Source organism: Peromyscus maniculatus, chromosome 3, assembly GCF_049852395.1.
Source record: "Peromyscus maniculatus bairdii isolate BWxNUB_F1_BW_parent chromosome 3, HU_Pman_BW_mat_3.1, whole genome shotgun sequence".
Taxonomy (NCBI): domain Eukaryota; kingdom Metazoa; phylum Chordata; class Mammalia; order Rodentia; family Cricetidae; genus Peromyscus; species Peromyscus maniculatus.
In genome coordinates, this window is record NC_134854.1 from 140,335,724 (window position 1) to 140,351,024 (window position 15,301).

General features: G+C 47.9%; 1 protein-coding gene across 6 annotated transcripts in view; it reads left to right on the forward strand.

Moving 5' to 3' along the window:
- Rasgef1a (RasGEF domain family member 1A) overlaps positions 1-5,451 on the forward strand; it is a 92,702-nt gene extending 87,251 nt beyond the window's left edge. For 3 of the 6 annotated variants that reach the window (XM_076567698.1, XM_015986508.3, XM_006992988.3), the window contains exons 7-13: positions 58-150; positions 588-690; positions 777-856; positions 1,689-1,880; positions 2,736-2,859; positions 3,507-3,579; positions 3,770-5,451. In XM_076567698.1, the coding sequence (XP_076423813.1) occupies positions 58-150; positions 588-690; positions 777-856; positions 1,689-1,880; positions 2,736-2,859; positions 3,507-3,579; positions 3,770-3,794 (690 nt within the window). In that variant the 3' untranslated portion in view covers positions 3,795-5,451. The remainder of the gene's footprint in view (positions 1-57; positions 151-587; positions 691-776; positions 857-1,688; positions 1,881-2,735; positions 2,860-3,506; positions 3,580-3,769) is intronic. The other 3 variants (XM_076567696.1, XM_076567697.1, XM_076567695.1) reach the window with 1 other exon arrangement.
- The last annotated feature ends 9,850 nt before the right edge of the window (positions 5,452-15,301 follow it).

The following is a 15,301-nucleotide window of genomic DNA, read 5'->3' on the forward strand; positions in this document are numbered from 1 at the left end:
CCTGGCTTGTCCAAGCAGGGACTCCAGGGCTCCCTGTGACATGCTTTGTCCCTCCAGTGCCGAGGAGACATGACTAAGACCTACAGTCTAGAGGCCTATGACAACTGGTTCAACTGCTTGAGCATGCTGGTGGCGACAGAAGTGTGCCGGGTAAGTTTTTACCACAGCAGATCTGGGTAAGATGGCCTCTCCCCCCCGTCTCTGTAAGGCTGACTGACTCCTGCCCTCGCAGTCTCCAGTAAATACACGTGGTGCTCATTGCCAGGACCTCAGCCTGCCCCATGGCAGCAGAATCACACATACAGCAAGGATTCATTTGCATGACAAAAAAAGACCCCATCCCTGGAGTACTCTCCCTGTACCAAGAACTCCTGAGTCAGTTATGGTGGGTCTCATCACCCTCAGCCTCTGAGGCAGGTGGCTTCATTCCTTTTGTGAAGGAGGATGAAGCAGTGTTGGGACATAGATCTAGCCCCTGAAGATGCAGCCTCAGGTCTCTGGCAGCCCAGTCCGATGGCCTCCCTGCCTCTTTGCCCAGTGGTCCGTCCCTTGGTGGCCCCATGCCGAGGCAGACTCGTTGTTTCCAGGTGGTAAAGAAGAAACACCGGACCCGCATGCTGGAGTTCTTCATTGATGTGGCCCGAGAATGTTTCAACATCGGCAACTTCAACTCCATGATGGCCATCATATGTGAGTGCCCAGGTGCAGGCGGGCTCTCCTGCTCGTGCCGCCTGCTTCTCCCTGCCCTCCCTGACCTCTGCTCCGTGTCCCTCCAGCTGGCATGAACCTCAGTCCAGTGGCACGGCTGAAGAAAACGTGGTCCAAAGTCAAGACCGCCAAGTTTGACGTCTTGGAGGTACTGGCGCCTGACCCCTCTCTCATCTCGGGTTTGTCCAGAGGGTCCTCAGCGGCAGGGGGTGGCATCTTTCCTGTCGCTCACACACGTGGGACCGGCCTTGGTGGCAGCGGGCACCTGAGCTCTCCTTTGGCCTTGTTGCCTTGGGTGGGGTCAGCACCTAGAGTGAGCCCTGGAGAGTGGTAGTTAAGAGTTTGAACCAGGGGACACTGGCCACTGCGTCGTCAGCGTCTCCTGACCCTGGATCATCTGGGTTCCCAGAGGCCGGCAGGCACGCCACCTGAAGCTTTCCAGTGATGTATTTGGTCACAGACTAGTTTGTGTTTAGAAGGCATCAGTCCTGTGGCCTGTGGGGTGTGTTGAGGTCCAAGGGGTGTAGTGTGTAGTGGAGCCAAGGAAGACTTTCCAGCAGAGGTTCTCAGCCTTCCTAAGGCTGCACCCTTTAATACAGTTCCTCATGGTGTGGTGACCCCCAAAGCGTAAAATGAATTCCATTGCTATTTCCTAACTAATTTTGCTACAGGTAGAAATTGTAATGTGAATATCTGTGTTTTCTGATGGTCTTATGTGACCCCTGTGAAAGGGTCATTTGACTCCCTTACGAGGGTCGTGACCCACAGGTTGAGAAGCACTGCTTTAACGGGCAGGCAGGGCTGTGACATTCCTGGGTAGCCGTCCAAGGCCTGGGGGATGAGGGCTGCTTTGGGCCTTTCCTCCTCATGTTGACTGCTGGGCCCCCAGGACCATGCCTTCTCCATGTGTCGTCTCCTACTTACAGAGGAGCGCCCTGCACTGGGTTGAGGGGCTCACTCTGTCTTCCCTGTGCCTGCAGCATCATATGGACCCCTCCAGCAACTTCTGTAACTACCGGACAGCCCTGCAGGGGGCGACACAGAGGTCCCAGACAGCCAACAGCAGTCGCGAGAAGATCGTCATACCTGTGTTCAACCTCTTTGTGAAGGACATCTACTTTCTGCACAAAATCCACACCAACCACATGCCCAATGGGCATATTAACTTCAAAGTGAGCCCAGCCCCTGGAGGTCCCAGCATGGGTGGGGCAGGCAGAGCCTTCCTGTGCTACTACAGCTGCTAGACAAGGGTTTTGTAGCAGGGGCTGGTGTTCAAGCCTTGCCCGAGGTCTAGAAGGTCCTTCAGGGCTGGATGCACCAGGTGGGTCAGGGCTGCTGTTCAGCCTTAAGGTGTGAAGTGCAGCTCCTGTCTTTTTTGGGGGGCACGACCATCAGATGGCGGAGCTTGCTGCCACGGGGTCTGTGTTACCCGGGATCCTGGTACCAGTGCTGACTCCACTAAGGAGGCAGAGGAGGAGCCATCGCTAGGGACTTGGGGGTGAAGAGGGATTTAGGTAAGAAGGGACTTGAGCAAAATTCCAGAGAAAGTGAGGGACCCGCCTGGTGGGCTGAGGGTACCTGGCCAAGGGTGGGGAGCAGAACAAGGAACTCTGGGAAGTGTAAGGTACATTAAGGAAGGGGTAACCGGGTCCTGTGCATTCATACCGATGCCATGGTAAGGAAAACAGTGGCTTGTCCTGCTGGAGCCCCAGTGCTCCAGGTGTGGCACGCCTCAGGTTGGAGTCACAGATGGAGCCTTCTAGGTCCCTGGGCAGGAGAGGTATAGGCCTGTATAGAGGCATGTAGCCTGATTGCCTATGCAGAGGGCAAGGCAGGGATTTCTGCCATCTCTGATGCTCTACAGACTGCCATGGTGTCTGCCAGGCTGGCATTTATCTTCCTCCTGCTTGAACTAACAACATAAGCAGTCAGACAGATATGGGCACCATATCTCTGGCTCTGATAGTTGGCTTCAAGTGCATTCGGGTGACATAGAGAACACCTTGTTGGTGTTTTTGTCCCTTCAGAAATTTTGGGAAATTTCCAGACAGATCCACGAGTTCATGACATGGACACAGGTAGAGTGTCCCTTTGAGAAGGACAAGAAGATTCAGAGTTACCTGCTCACAGCCCCCATCTACAGCGAGGAAGGTAAGGGTATCTCTTTAACAGCGTATCTGTCTCCCCAGGGGCACAGCATACCCATCTCCCCGGGTGCACAGCATACCCGTCTCCCCAGTACACAGCATACCCATCTCCCCAGGTACACAGTATACCCATCTCCCCAGGTACACAGCATACCCATCTCCCCAGGTACACAGTATACCCATCTCCCCAGGTACACAGTATACCCATCTCCCCGGGTACACAGCATACCCATCTCCCCAGGGGCACAGCATACCCATCTCCCCGGGTCCACAGCATACCCATCTCCCCGGGTACACAGCATACCCATCTCCCCGGGTACAGAGCATACCCATCTCCCCAGTACAGAGCATACCCATCTCCCCGGGTACACAGCATACCCATCTCCCCAGGGGCACAGCATATCCATTTCCCCAGGTGCACAGCATACCCATCTCCCTGGGTACACATCATACCCATCTCCCTGGGTTCACAGCAATTGTTCATATACCCACTCAGGCCCCTTGACCTCTTAAGGTGGCCCTAGGAGACAGTCAGGGCCCAGTTAGAGTTTCTAGTCCTCTTGTCCCAGGCCTCACTGTGACCCTGGAAGGGGTAACTTGTTAGAACCCACCTGTGGGGATGCTGGCTCTCAGGGGCTCTCCATCCCTCAGCTCTCTTCATCGCCTCCTTTGAAAGCGAAGGTCCTGAGAACCACATGGAGAAGGACAGCTGGAAGGCGCTCAGGTAGGGCGTGCTAGGTACATCTGAGCCTGGGAGGGAGAGGGTGGGCATGGCAAGGGCAGAGCTGGCCTTCCCAGTGGACGGTTTGGTAGGATGCTGATGACTGGGCTGGACTTGGGCTCTCTTCTCTGGATATGGGCCTGCCCTCTGCCTGCTCAGGGAGCCTGATGCAGCCCCTTCCGTCCATCTGCAGGACCACTCTCCTTAACAGAGCCTGAGGATGCAGCCTGCAGATGCCAGACGAAACCTAACAAACGAACCAAGTTCAAATGGTGATAGATGTGGGATGAGAGAGGAGGAGGCCTCACTGGTTGGGGTCCATTTTGTATATAACTTTTATGAAAAAGAAAATGGTAATTATTCCATGCATCAGCCTTTGGCACTTATGAAGTTTTTTTCTTTTGTTGTTGTTATTTATTTTAAACAGGGCAGGGCCCTGTTTTTGGGGAGGGGCGGGAAAGAGTATCATGGGAGATGGTAACCATGGTAACATCTTATTCTAATGAAATGTAGATTTTTATTTTCTACTTTTGATGATTAACATCCTATGAAAAAAAATTTAAAATAACCCAACCAAAACCAATGTGAGCCCTGCCTGCTCGGACGCCTCTCCAGCCAGTGTCTCTGATGTTGGGGTTAGTGCCTTACAGGGTGCTGGGGGTCCAGTCTTCCTGTTCCATTGTCGGAGCTGCAGCCAGCTCTGTCCTGTGCCGCAAGGAGCCCACCCTCAGCAGCCTGGGCCACCAGGTTCCCACAGGAAGGGCTGGAGTGGCCAGGAGGTCTCGTGTGCACACTTCTGGAAGGGAACCTTTACATACGGGCTTTCCAAAGTTTACATTTTCATTTTCCTTTATCAGGGATTTATGGGGTTGGGAGGGGCAAGGGGATGCCTGACAGCATATTTTCTGTGAGAATATGTTTGGCAAATTGTTCTTCAATTGTGTTTTAGAAGAGAGAAAAATCTATGACCGTATAGGGAGGGCACCGTAGCATTGTGAGTCTCCTGGGCTGCCCCAGAGCCGTGGTGCCGCAGTGAAGAAGGTGGCATCTGAAGCTGCCGCACAAAGGCAAGGAAAGCAAAATGGGTGTGTGGCAGACAGCCCCCCCCTCCCTCTGGTAGGAGGCCCCCCCATGGGTAATCTGAAACTCAGACAGTTAGCCAGGCAGCCCCCCATGCTGGAGCGCTTCCAGATCAACCTGTCCAATACGGAGCGGTGTAGTTCTGATCCGAACAGGGGAGTGTAGTTCATCTTTCATGTCTGATTTCCTGGCGTGAGCCCTGGGTCTTACTGATCGTGGGTGGGATGGCTCTGTCCCTCAGACAGCTGGAGATACCTGCACTGATTTGTTTGGCTTGGGTGGGAGGCGTCTGTGAAGAAGCCCTGTGTGCAATGGTTGGTCTCATTCCCAGAGCCTCTGTGGACAGCCTGGAGATGGCCAGCCAGGCCACAGGGAGGTGGGCTAGGTGGCCACCCTCAGCCTTGGGGAACAGAGTAGTTACACTGTATTGTCACAGTGTGCTTGCACTTTTCAGACCTTCTAGCTAGTACAGATTGTATATTGATAGTACATATTGATTTGTTTATGTCTTTGAGATAAAGGCTGGACACTTGAGACTATATATTTGGAATATAATGTTAGAACATTTTCTGTACATGTGTTAAGGGCCTTCCGTCCATGTGTGCTTCAGGGTCACCGGTTCTAGTACCTTCTCGAGAAAGTGTCTACATTGCTATTTCATTGCCCCCATTGGATACGCCCTTCATTTGATGTTTTGGTATTTGGAGCTGATCTCTGAGTATAACGCTGTACCATATGCAGGATGTCAGTTGTGGTGTGACTGGATGTACTTGCATCAATAAAAGAACATGTTGCTCTTCTCCCGTGCCTGTCTTGTGTGCTAAGGAGCCTGGAGTTGGTGGCGTGGGGTGGGGGAGGGGAGGGGACACTGCGGGGACCCACTGTAGGCTTCTGAGCAGGGGACCCCAGCAAGTTTTGTTGCAGCTGAACCACATTCTGACAAATGACTTTTCAGGTGGTTAATGGGAGACGAGGGAAGGATGATCAGGATGAGCATCGACGTCCTGCTTTTTTTCCAAGAAGATGCCCCAGGATGTAGTGTATGATCGTGTAAGTTAGGGACTTCTCGTTGAGAATATTAGTCATAATCTGTTGTCTGTGGGGCTGCCATGTCCTGCAGGCACCTGCCCTGCCTTCCTGAGCAGCACTCTGCCAGGCACAGTTCAGGTGGGACCTGTGGTAGTGATTACACTGGAGGGCAGAGAAGAACCCGGGTCCTGAATGGGAAGCCCAGTCCCCGTTTCTCCAGCCTGCTCCCACTGAGAACACAGCCCAGGCTGGATGAGGGCCTCTCTACAGCTCTCAAAGAGCCTCGCCCTGCACCTTCAGTGCCAACTCTGTTCATTCCCACACGCCCAACACCGCCCAACAGAAACACACCATGAAGGAGCGACTCCAGTGTTAAGTCCCACCACTGTACAGCCTATGTTTAAAACACACTTCTCTACCCCATCTGTAGGTCGGTTTAGAGCATGTTAACATAATTCTATCACTGTTCTCAAAAGGGAAGCCATGATACTCTAAGTAAGGTGCGGAGGTCCTCCCCCACCTCATCAGCAAGAAGAAAATTCCAGAAGTATCAACCCCAAGATAACCAGGACACTCAGTATGGATAGTCAATGAAGTTGGGTAAACAATTCTGTAGAGGGGATAAGAAGGCAGATTATGTCCTTTTCCGTTTCTAGCACCATGGCAAGTGAAGCTCTTGCCTGCTGAAAATGACTAATAAGGTTATAGAAAAGTCATAAATCCAAGTGGATTCAGAAGAAGACAGGATAATGTTGAAGCCAGATTTTGCCTTGAAGATAGGGACCTCATACTCAGGTGCGTGGGAGGGTGAAGAAAACCCAAGGCACATGTGATCTCAGCCTATATAACTGGCCTGCCAAAGCAGACAAAAAACACCCTGCCATATGGTGGTATTGTGTTCCCCAAAATATTGTGCACCCTAATAAACTTATCTGGGGTCAGAGAACAGAACAGCCACTTGATACAGAGGCTAGAAAATGGTGGCACTCACACCTTTAATCCTAGCCTTCTGGAGGTATGGATCTCTGTGAGTTCAGGCCACACTGGAAATAGTCAGGCATGGTGACACATGCCTTTAATCCCAGGCAGTGATGGCAGGAAGGTATATAAGGCATGAATACCAGAAACTAGAAGCTTTTAGCTGGTTAAGCTTTCAGGCTTTTGAGAAGCAGTTCAGCTGAGATCCATTTGGATGAGGACTCAGAAGGTTTCAGTCTGAGGAAACAAGATCAGCTGAGGAATTGGTAAGGTGAGGTTCTGCTTCTCTGATCTTTCAGCATATTTCACCCCAATACCTAGCTCCAGGTTTTTGTTTTTTGTTTTTTGTTTTTTTAATTAATAAGACCTTTTAAGATTCTTGCTACACTGCCATGTAACAGTGGCCTTGAAACCCGGTGTTCTGCCCTGACCAAGGGAGTCAAGGAAAACTGTTTTGAGGCTTGTCACTAAGCGGAGACAGGGAAAACTTTCAGCTGATAATTCATAATTGCACGCCAGTGAGCTTTCCCAGGTTCTGCAGCACAAGTCACACCAGTCCATGAACTCTCTGCTGAGAATGTAGTCTCAGTGTGGCCCTCAAATGGCACCATGCCAAAGACCCAAACCACTGACAGACACTCCGGCTTTAAGCTCACTTTTAATCTTTAGTTAGTTAGACCTCTGCTGGATGCGCCTTTTGGTTATCTCGCAATTTGATTATTGTAGCTTTCATTGCTGGATGGATGCCTTATTTGAATTTGTCTTGCAGCACAGGAGACTGAACCCAGGGCCCTGTGTGTGCTACCCAAGTGCTCCACCACTGAGCCACAGTCCCACGGCTAGATGCTCTATTTGGTTCTTTTTCAAATTGGTTTGGCCATGACTTTGAGGGAATTAGCAGAATCCAGCTCAGAGAGGACGAAGTTGGAAAATAAAGTCATAACATAGAGGTTATTTTAGCACAGGCTAGCAGAATCATAGGAGGAGAGAATGGGACAAAGATCATGTTTGAAATTTTCACAACTGATAGAAGACAGAAATCCAAGGAGTCAAAAGAAGCTCGTACATGGTCAGGATAAAAGCATATCTACGTGTAGAAGATGAGAAAGACACAGAGTAGAGATGGAGAGCAGATCTGAAGAAAGCCAGGGAAGAGCTGGTGAGTATCGGGGCTGGGGGTGGGGTGGGGTGGGGTGGGGGGCACCGTTAAGTTGGCAGTTCACAACAGAGGGATTGAAAACCAGCACAGAGAATAATATTCATGTGGCTGAAGAAAAAGTGAAGCCTAGAATTGCCTACCCTTTAAAACTGTGTTTTTTTAAACCAGAGAAAATAAGATACAAACTAAAATGGAGTTTGCTATCAGCAGATCTTCATAAAGGTTAAGGATTCTTAACCTTTAACATAGTCCACACGTAAAAGTAATTTCCAGATGGACTACAAATGTAAGCTTGAAAATCATTGCAATAGTCTAAAAGAAAACATAAAAAATTCTTTTATGTTTTGGAATACGAAAATGTTTCTTAAATTAGACATTCAGATTAGTAACTGTATATGCAAAACATTGAATACAATATACTAAAATATGTAAAGGCTCAAAAACAAGGAATCGAGTAAACAAATGGTCCAATCAAAAAATGAGCGATGGATATGAAGAGAGAATACTTAAAAGAGGAAATAAAAATGGTCAAGAAATACCTTAAAAAGCATCCAGCATCCTTAGCAACCAGGGAAATGCAAATGAAAACTACTCTGAAGTTTCATTTTACCCAAGCTGGAATGGCTAAGATTAAGAAAAAGCCTGACAACCAATGTTGGTGAGGATGCAGGCAAAGGGGAGCGAGCCCTTGTCGCTGTTGATGGGATAGAAAACTGGTGTGGACACCATGAAAATCAGTGTGGAAAATTATCCAACTACTGAACATAGGTATAGTTTAATGGATGACCCAGCTCTACCGCCTCTTGGCATATGGGCAAAGGACAAACTTACTCCGCAGTTACTTGTTCAGCTGTGTTCACTGCTGCTTTCTTCCCATTAGCTAGGACATGGCAACAACTTACATGTCCTCAATGGACAGATGAATAATGAAAATGTGGTACACATATGCAGTCGGATCCTACGAAGTTGTAAAGAAAAGAAAAACCATGAATTGTGCAGGTATATGGAATGACCTGGAAAATACGATCCTGAGCAAAGTGACCCAGACACAAAGAAGCAAGTGTCAAAAATTGTCTCTTACTTGTGGGCCCGAGCTCTGAAGATCTAGCTTTAGATCCATGACGGGAAGCAAGCAAGGAAGCTGGGAAAGTGGAAAGTGACGAGAGGCAGCAACTCCAGAGAGGGGAATAGTGGAGCCTAGGAGATATGAGGGATGGGAGAGGCAAATGGGGAGGGGCTTAGCTGGGGAGCCGGGAGAATGAGACAGGAGGAGAGGAAGGGGAGACAAGTTTGAGAAAGCCACAGGAAAGCATGGTTTGTAATCTTTAAAATACACATATACCGTGCAAGGATGCCACCCCCATTTCAATGGCGTCACACCACACTAGGCGACCATGCTCCTTTAAGAGTCATAGACAGGGCTGGAGAGATGGCCCAGCAGTTAAAAGCACTTGCTGCTCCTGCAGAGGACCAGGGTTTGATTTCCAGCATGCACGTGGTGGCTCACAACCGTCTGTGACTCCTGTCCCAGGGGACCCTCCGTCCTCTTCTGGCCTCTGCAGGCACTATATGCATGAGGTGCACAGACGTACATGCAGCCCAAACACCCACACGTGTAAAATAATAAAGTACAAAGTTTAAAAAGTCATGGATTAGTAAAAACCCCGCTACCAGGCAAAGGAGACCTACCTCCCAGTTGTTGCTCAGGGGCTCCAAGAAACTTCTGGAACAATAACAGGCTGTTGCCATTACCTTTGGTGGCCTCCCAGAGCTTGAGTGTAAGACCCTCCAGTTGAAGACGCTACATCCTTCGGACACCGGACTTAGAGGAACTGAACTACAACTGACCCGGAAACCTCCTCCTTGAGAACTACCTCTCATTACTCTGAAGGTGCTACGCAGGCTGCTGAGGGAGAAACGCAGTTAACAGTCTTATTCAGCTGTCAAGACTGTAAACCACCACAATGACTCGCCTGGCAAGATCCACAGTGGTTTAGTAGGGGCACTTAGATCTTGGGGTAACCAACAGTTATCTAATTGGACTTAAAGCTTACCTAACAGGCAGGAATTCATGCACTATACACCTAGCCAACTACCCATGGCTGGAGAGGTCATTGACCCTAGAGGAGAACCTACCACCTCTGTCTGTTTCCTACAGCAATACAGTTTCTGACTGTATTCTAACTGCTCAGCCTTCTACCCACAGGTAAGTGCAGCCCTCACCCTCACCAAAGATGCTGCTTCTTTGTAGCAGACAGAGGCAACTACAGAGACCTGCAACTGGTCAAAACGCAGAGAATAAATGGCTGCGAGGAGCCCAGCCTCAACGGACACATGCACAATGCGACCCCGACTTCTAAGTCTCGGGAAATACAGTGAAAGAAGTGGTGCAAAGACCATAAGAGCCAGTGAATCAGGACACCAGCTGTCAAGACAGTTTCTTCTAGATATGGCGAGGATGCTACACCCGTGAAGTCTCCACAATATGGTTGGCTACAGGAGTCCTACCTAATGACCACACCGGTTGACATGGCAACATGGATGGGGTTAATTTCACAAGGCCCCAACCCTAGATGAAGAGCTACAGGAAATCAATGACTAATGAGGGAAGGAGAATCAGTTTCTTCCTGAGGTGAGTGTCTTGATTGGTTATTGAACCTCAAGTGGTCAGCTGTAAGCACGCACATGAGCAATACTAAGTGGTTTTACACACACACACACACACACACACACACACACACACACACACACACACGGTCATAAATTCAAGAGAGAATTGGGACACAGCCCAGTGCTCTTATCTGCTGAGCCATCTCTCCAACCCCCAAATACTCCTAGTTTCTACCACCTAGAAATGGAGTAAAAGAGAACACATTAGTCTCCCTGGTGTATGAGACAGGGTCTTGCTATGTAGCCCAGCTGACTCTGAACCCGGGATCTTCTTTTAAAAACATTTAAAATGTACTTTATTTTACATGTATGGGTGCTTTGCCTGCATGCATGTCTGTGCAGCGTGTGTGTGCTTGGTATCCATGGAGGCCAGAAGAGGACATCAGGTCCCCTGGAGCTGGAGTTACAGATGGTTGTGAGGGGCCAAGTGGGTGCTGGGAACTGAAAAGCCAGCGCTCTTAACTCTGGCCCAACCTGAGATCTTGCTTCGCCTTCCCAAGTGCTGGGACTATGCCTGCCACCAGTGAGCGGCCTTCCCAGAATTGCTCTTTCTGTTGAGAACTGCACTGGCTGTTTGGGGGACTTTGGTGTTTTCGTAGGCGCTTTAGGCCCCCCTTTTTTTTATTCTGTAAAGAATGCCATTGCCATTTTGACGAGGAAATGTTTTGGTTTTTGCTTTTAAGCTATTTGAATAGAATTTCCCCCCACCAAATTCTTTTTATGAAGGCTTCTTACTGTCATATAGAAAAGCTGTGGATCTTTGTAAGAAATTTTTGTATTTTACCACTTTGCTGAAAATGGTCATTTTGTGTTTTTATGGGTTTTGTTTGTGTTTCTTGTGTTTTTTTTCTTCATTTTAAAAATTCTGTTTTGTGTTTGTCTGCCTGTTTTCTAAAGAGAGAGAGAAAAAGAAAGGGCATGGAGTTGGGTGGTTGGGGAGCTGGGGAGGATCTTTGAGGAGCAGAGGGAGGAGAAACTGATCAGAACATATTGCATGAAATTTTTTCAATAAAAAAGAAAAATAATCAGTTCTAAGAGGTTTTTTTGTGGAGTCTTTGGGGTCTTTGTTTGCTTGAGTATATGTGTTGTTCTTTTAATCTCCATTTTATTCATTTCTTCCCTGATCTTTCTTCCTCCCTCCCTCCTACCCTTTCTCTCTCTCTCTCTCTCTCTCTCTCTCTCTCTCTCTCTCTCTCTCTCTCTCTCTCTCTCTCTCTCTCTCTGTCTCCCTCCCTCCCTCCCTCCCTCTTTCCTTCCTTTCTTCTGCTAAGACCTTGAAGTGTCTCGTTGGGTATTTGAGATTTGACTTCTTGTTCATTTGTTTGAAGGTAGGTCTCTCTCGTATATTCCAGGCTAGTCTCCAATTTGCTGTGCATATGAGGATGACCTTGAGATCCCGGTCTATGCCTTGACCTAGAGAGTCTGCTCTGGACAAGTGTTTGGTGTCGCTGCTGCCACTGTCTTTTCCTCCAGCTTCCTTTCTTTGCATACTAGAGGCCTCTGCTGGCCACACTGAAGTTTGCAGTCTGTGGATTGGCCGGGTATGTGTGTGTGTGGGGTGGTTTTCTCACCCTCCTGAGACTCCTCAGATGGGACCCCCAGGGTCTCATCATGATTTAGCTTTGGGAAGCGTGTCTCCCAAGGCCACTGTGAGTGCGGGAAGCAGAGGACTGGGGTGAGGCAGAGGACCTGTCTTCTTGCTTTCAAGAGCTCTTGAGTATTAGTCGCTGGCCGAAGGAATGGGGCTGTGGTGTATCAAGTACATCCCTGGAACTTAAGCAGTTCCACAGCAGTGGCGGGTCCACTGCCTGGCCTCAGGCTCAGCACTACCAAACGTCAGGATGATTCTTAGCTGATGAGATCGGACCCCAGCCATCAGGGAGAGGGGTAGCTTTCCTTGTGTATCTATCTGTTTATGTGCCTGGGCTGAGTCTCTTGCTGCCTGTGCCTTTAGCTGCTCGGTGTCTGGATCTTCTGCCCTCCACAACCCCCTCTCTGACTTGTGGTTGTTCCTTAAGGTCAGGTCCCCAGGGTAGCTCAGTTGTTTTTAAAATAAGTACTTTTATTAATATTTTGAGATTTTCCTACAATGTATTTGATCCTATTCACACCGATTCTTTCCCCTAACTTCTAGATCCACCCCACTTACCTCCCTGCTCCACTTTAGAAGTTCAACAACCCATTGATTTCAGTGGTCCTGTCCATATACTTCTAGACATTGAGGCCATCCCCTGGAGCATGGTCAACCTACTAGGCACCACAGCCCTAAAGAAAACTGACTATTCCCCAGAAGCCATCGACCATTCACAGCTCCTTAGCTAGGGGTAGGGACTCATGAATTCCTTCCCATCCCATGCTAGAATGTAGACTGGCTTGCCCTAGTATAGTCAACTTCAGCTGTCTCAGTTCACAAGTGCAGAGGCCCTGTCATGTCCATAAGACAACAGTTTTGCTCCAGTCATCCCCAACATCTGGCTCTTAGAATCTTTCTACCCCCTCTTCCACAATGGTTCCTTGAGGAGGGGGTGTGATAAAGATGTCCCACATGTGGCTGAGTACTCCCTTGGAGTTTCTCTTCCCTTGGACCAGTTGTAAGTTTGTGCATTAACTATCTGCCATTCACTGCATGAAAACATTTCTCTGATGGAATCTGTACTAATCTGTGTGCAGAGATATACAAATTTAGAGGGCAGTTTGATTCTGTATCTATTTAGCAAAACAGTGCTATTAGTTTCACCCTTGAGGTTTGTGAGCTCCCCAGCAAAGGGTTCTTGGCTGGCTTTTCAGTACTAGGCATGTGTCTCCTCCTGTGGAGGAGGCCTTAAACCCACTTGGAAAGTGGTTGGTTATCCCCATAATAGCATGCCATTATTGTGCCTACACTGGTCAGTTCTCTAACAGGATAGAACTGTTGGAATAGATATGAATAGATTATGGGGATGTCTTAGACTGGATTACAACATGTGGTCCAGGTAGTACAGTGTGGCTGTCTCACACTGGAGAGGGGAGACATATGGTTGTTGTTTAGTCCACGAGGCTGGATGTCTCAGCAGTCACAATCCGATGCTGAAAGCTTGGAGGACTCCTGGAAAGCTGCTGGACTTCAGTCTAGGTTGGAATCCCAAAGAAGTCGCTTCTCATATTGGTGAAAGAACATAGTAACAACAGATAGATGGATTTGCTAACAAGAGTGAGGGCAAGCAGGCAAAGTTTCCTTGGTCCATGTGCTTTTATGTAGGCAGCCACCAGAAGGTGTGACCCAGATTTACAATGGATCTTGTTTCAAATATTCTGAATAAAAAATTCCTCATAGGAATGCTTAAGTTTTAGTTGATTGCATATGCAATAAAATTGACAACCACCATCAGCCATCACAGTGCCCATGGGCACTTGCTATGCTGATATAAAATGAGTGTCCACATGGCTTTTTCAAACATCCTTAGAAATTACTTACCCTTTCCTCTATCTCCTTCTCTGTCTGACCCTCCCATTCCTCTTCCCAGTTCAAATTTCCTCCCCAGTATTTCCATTTTCTCCTTCATACTACCTATGTTATACTATTCCCCCCTCACTTAAGATCTTTCTTTACCCTCTCCACCAATGATCTCTTTCTAGTTTTATGGATTTTACAGGTATTCAGAATTAAGCATGCATGCACATGTGCATACCCCACCCAAAGCTTCAACATTAAGGTCCACATATTAGTGAGACTATGTTTGTCTTTCTGTGTCTATGTTGGCTCACTCAGTATGTTTTGCAGCTTCACCAGTTTACCTGCAAATTTCTTGATTTCATTTTTCTTTATGGTTGAATAAAATTTCTATTGTATAGAGGTACACACTTCATTATCATTCATCAATTCATGGGCATCTAGGTTGTTTTCATGTTCTAGCTATTGTGGGTAGAACAGCTATAAACATGGATGGCCATGAGTCTCTATAGCAGGAAATAGTCTTTGGGGATATGCCCAGGAGTGGTATAGTTGGGTCCTAAGGTAGATCTATTTCTAGTTTTCTGAGGAACTGCTACACTGATTCCCACAGCAGCTAATCAAAACTTTCCCTCCCACCAACAGCGCATGAGGAGTCAACCCTCCCCACAACCTCCCCAGCATGTGTCCCTTTGGTTCCTTAGTCTCAGCCGTTTTGACTGGGATAAAAGATTTCAAAGTAATTTTAATTTGGATTTCTCTGACAGCTAAGGATGGGTATAGTTTAGAAATATTTCTTAGCCATTTGTACTTTTCTTCTGAGAACTCTGTTTAGTTCCATAGCCCAAGTTAAAAACTGGGTTGTTTCACTGGTGTTTCGTTTTTGAGGTTCCCTGTACATTATAGACGCCGATGCTCTGTTATATGGAAAGAATCTTCCCCATTCTATTGACTGCCTTGTCAGTCAATTGTTTCCTTTGCAGTACAGAGGTCTTTTCATTCCACGAACCCACACTTGTTGATTGCTGGTCTTACTTGCTGGACTTCCAAAGTCCTACTCAGAAAGGCCTTACCTGAGCTACATCGTGAAGTGGACCCACGAGTCTCTTTCCACAGTTTCAGGTCTAACATTGAGATTTTTGACCCATTTGGAATTGGTTTGTGTGAAGGATGAGAGAGAAAAAGTTTCACTCTTCTACACATAGATATCCAGTTTTCCCAATACGATTGTTAAGATGCTGTCTTTTCTCAACACTGTGTTTTAGCATCTTTATCAAAAATCGGGTGGCTGTAGGTGCACAGACTATAGCTGGGTCTCCTTTTGTTTTCATTATCAGTGATTTTTATGTGCTAGAGGCATGCTGGTTTTTTATTTATTT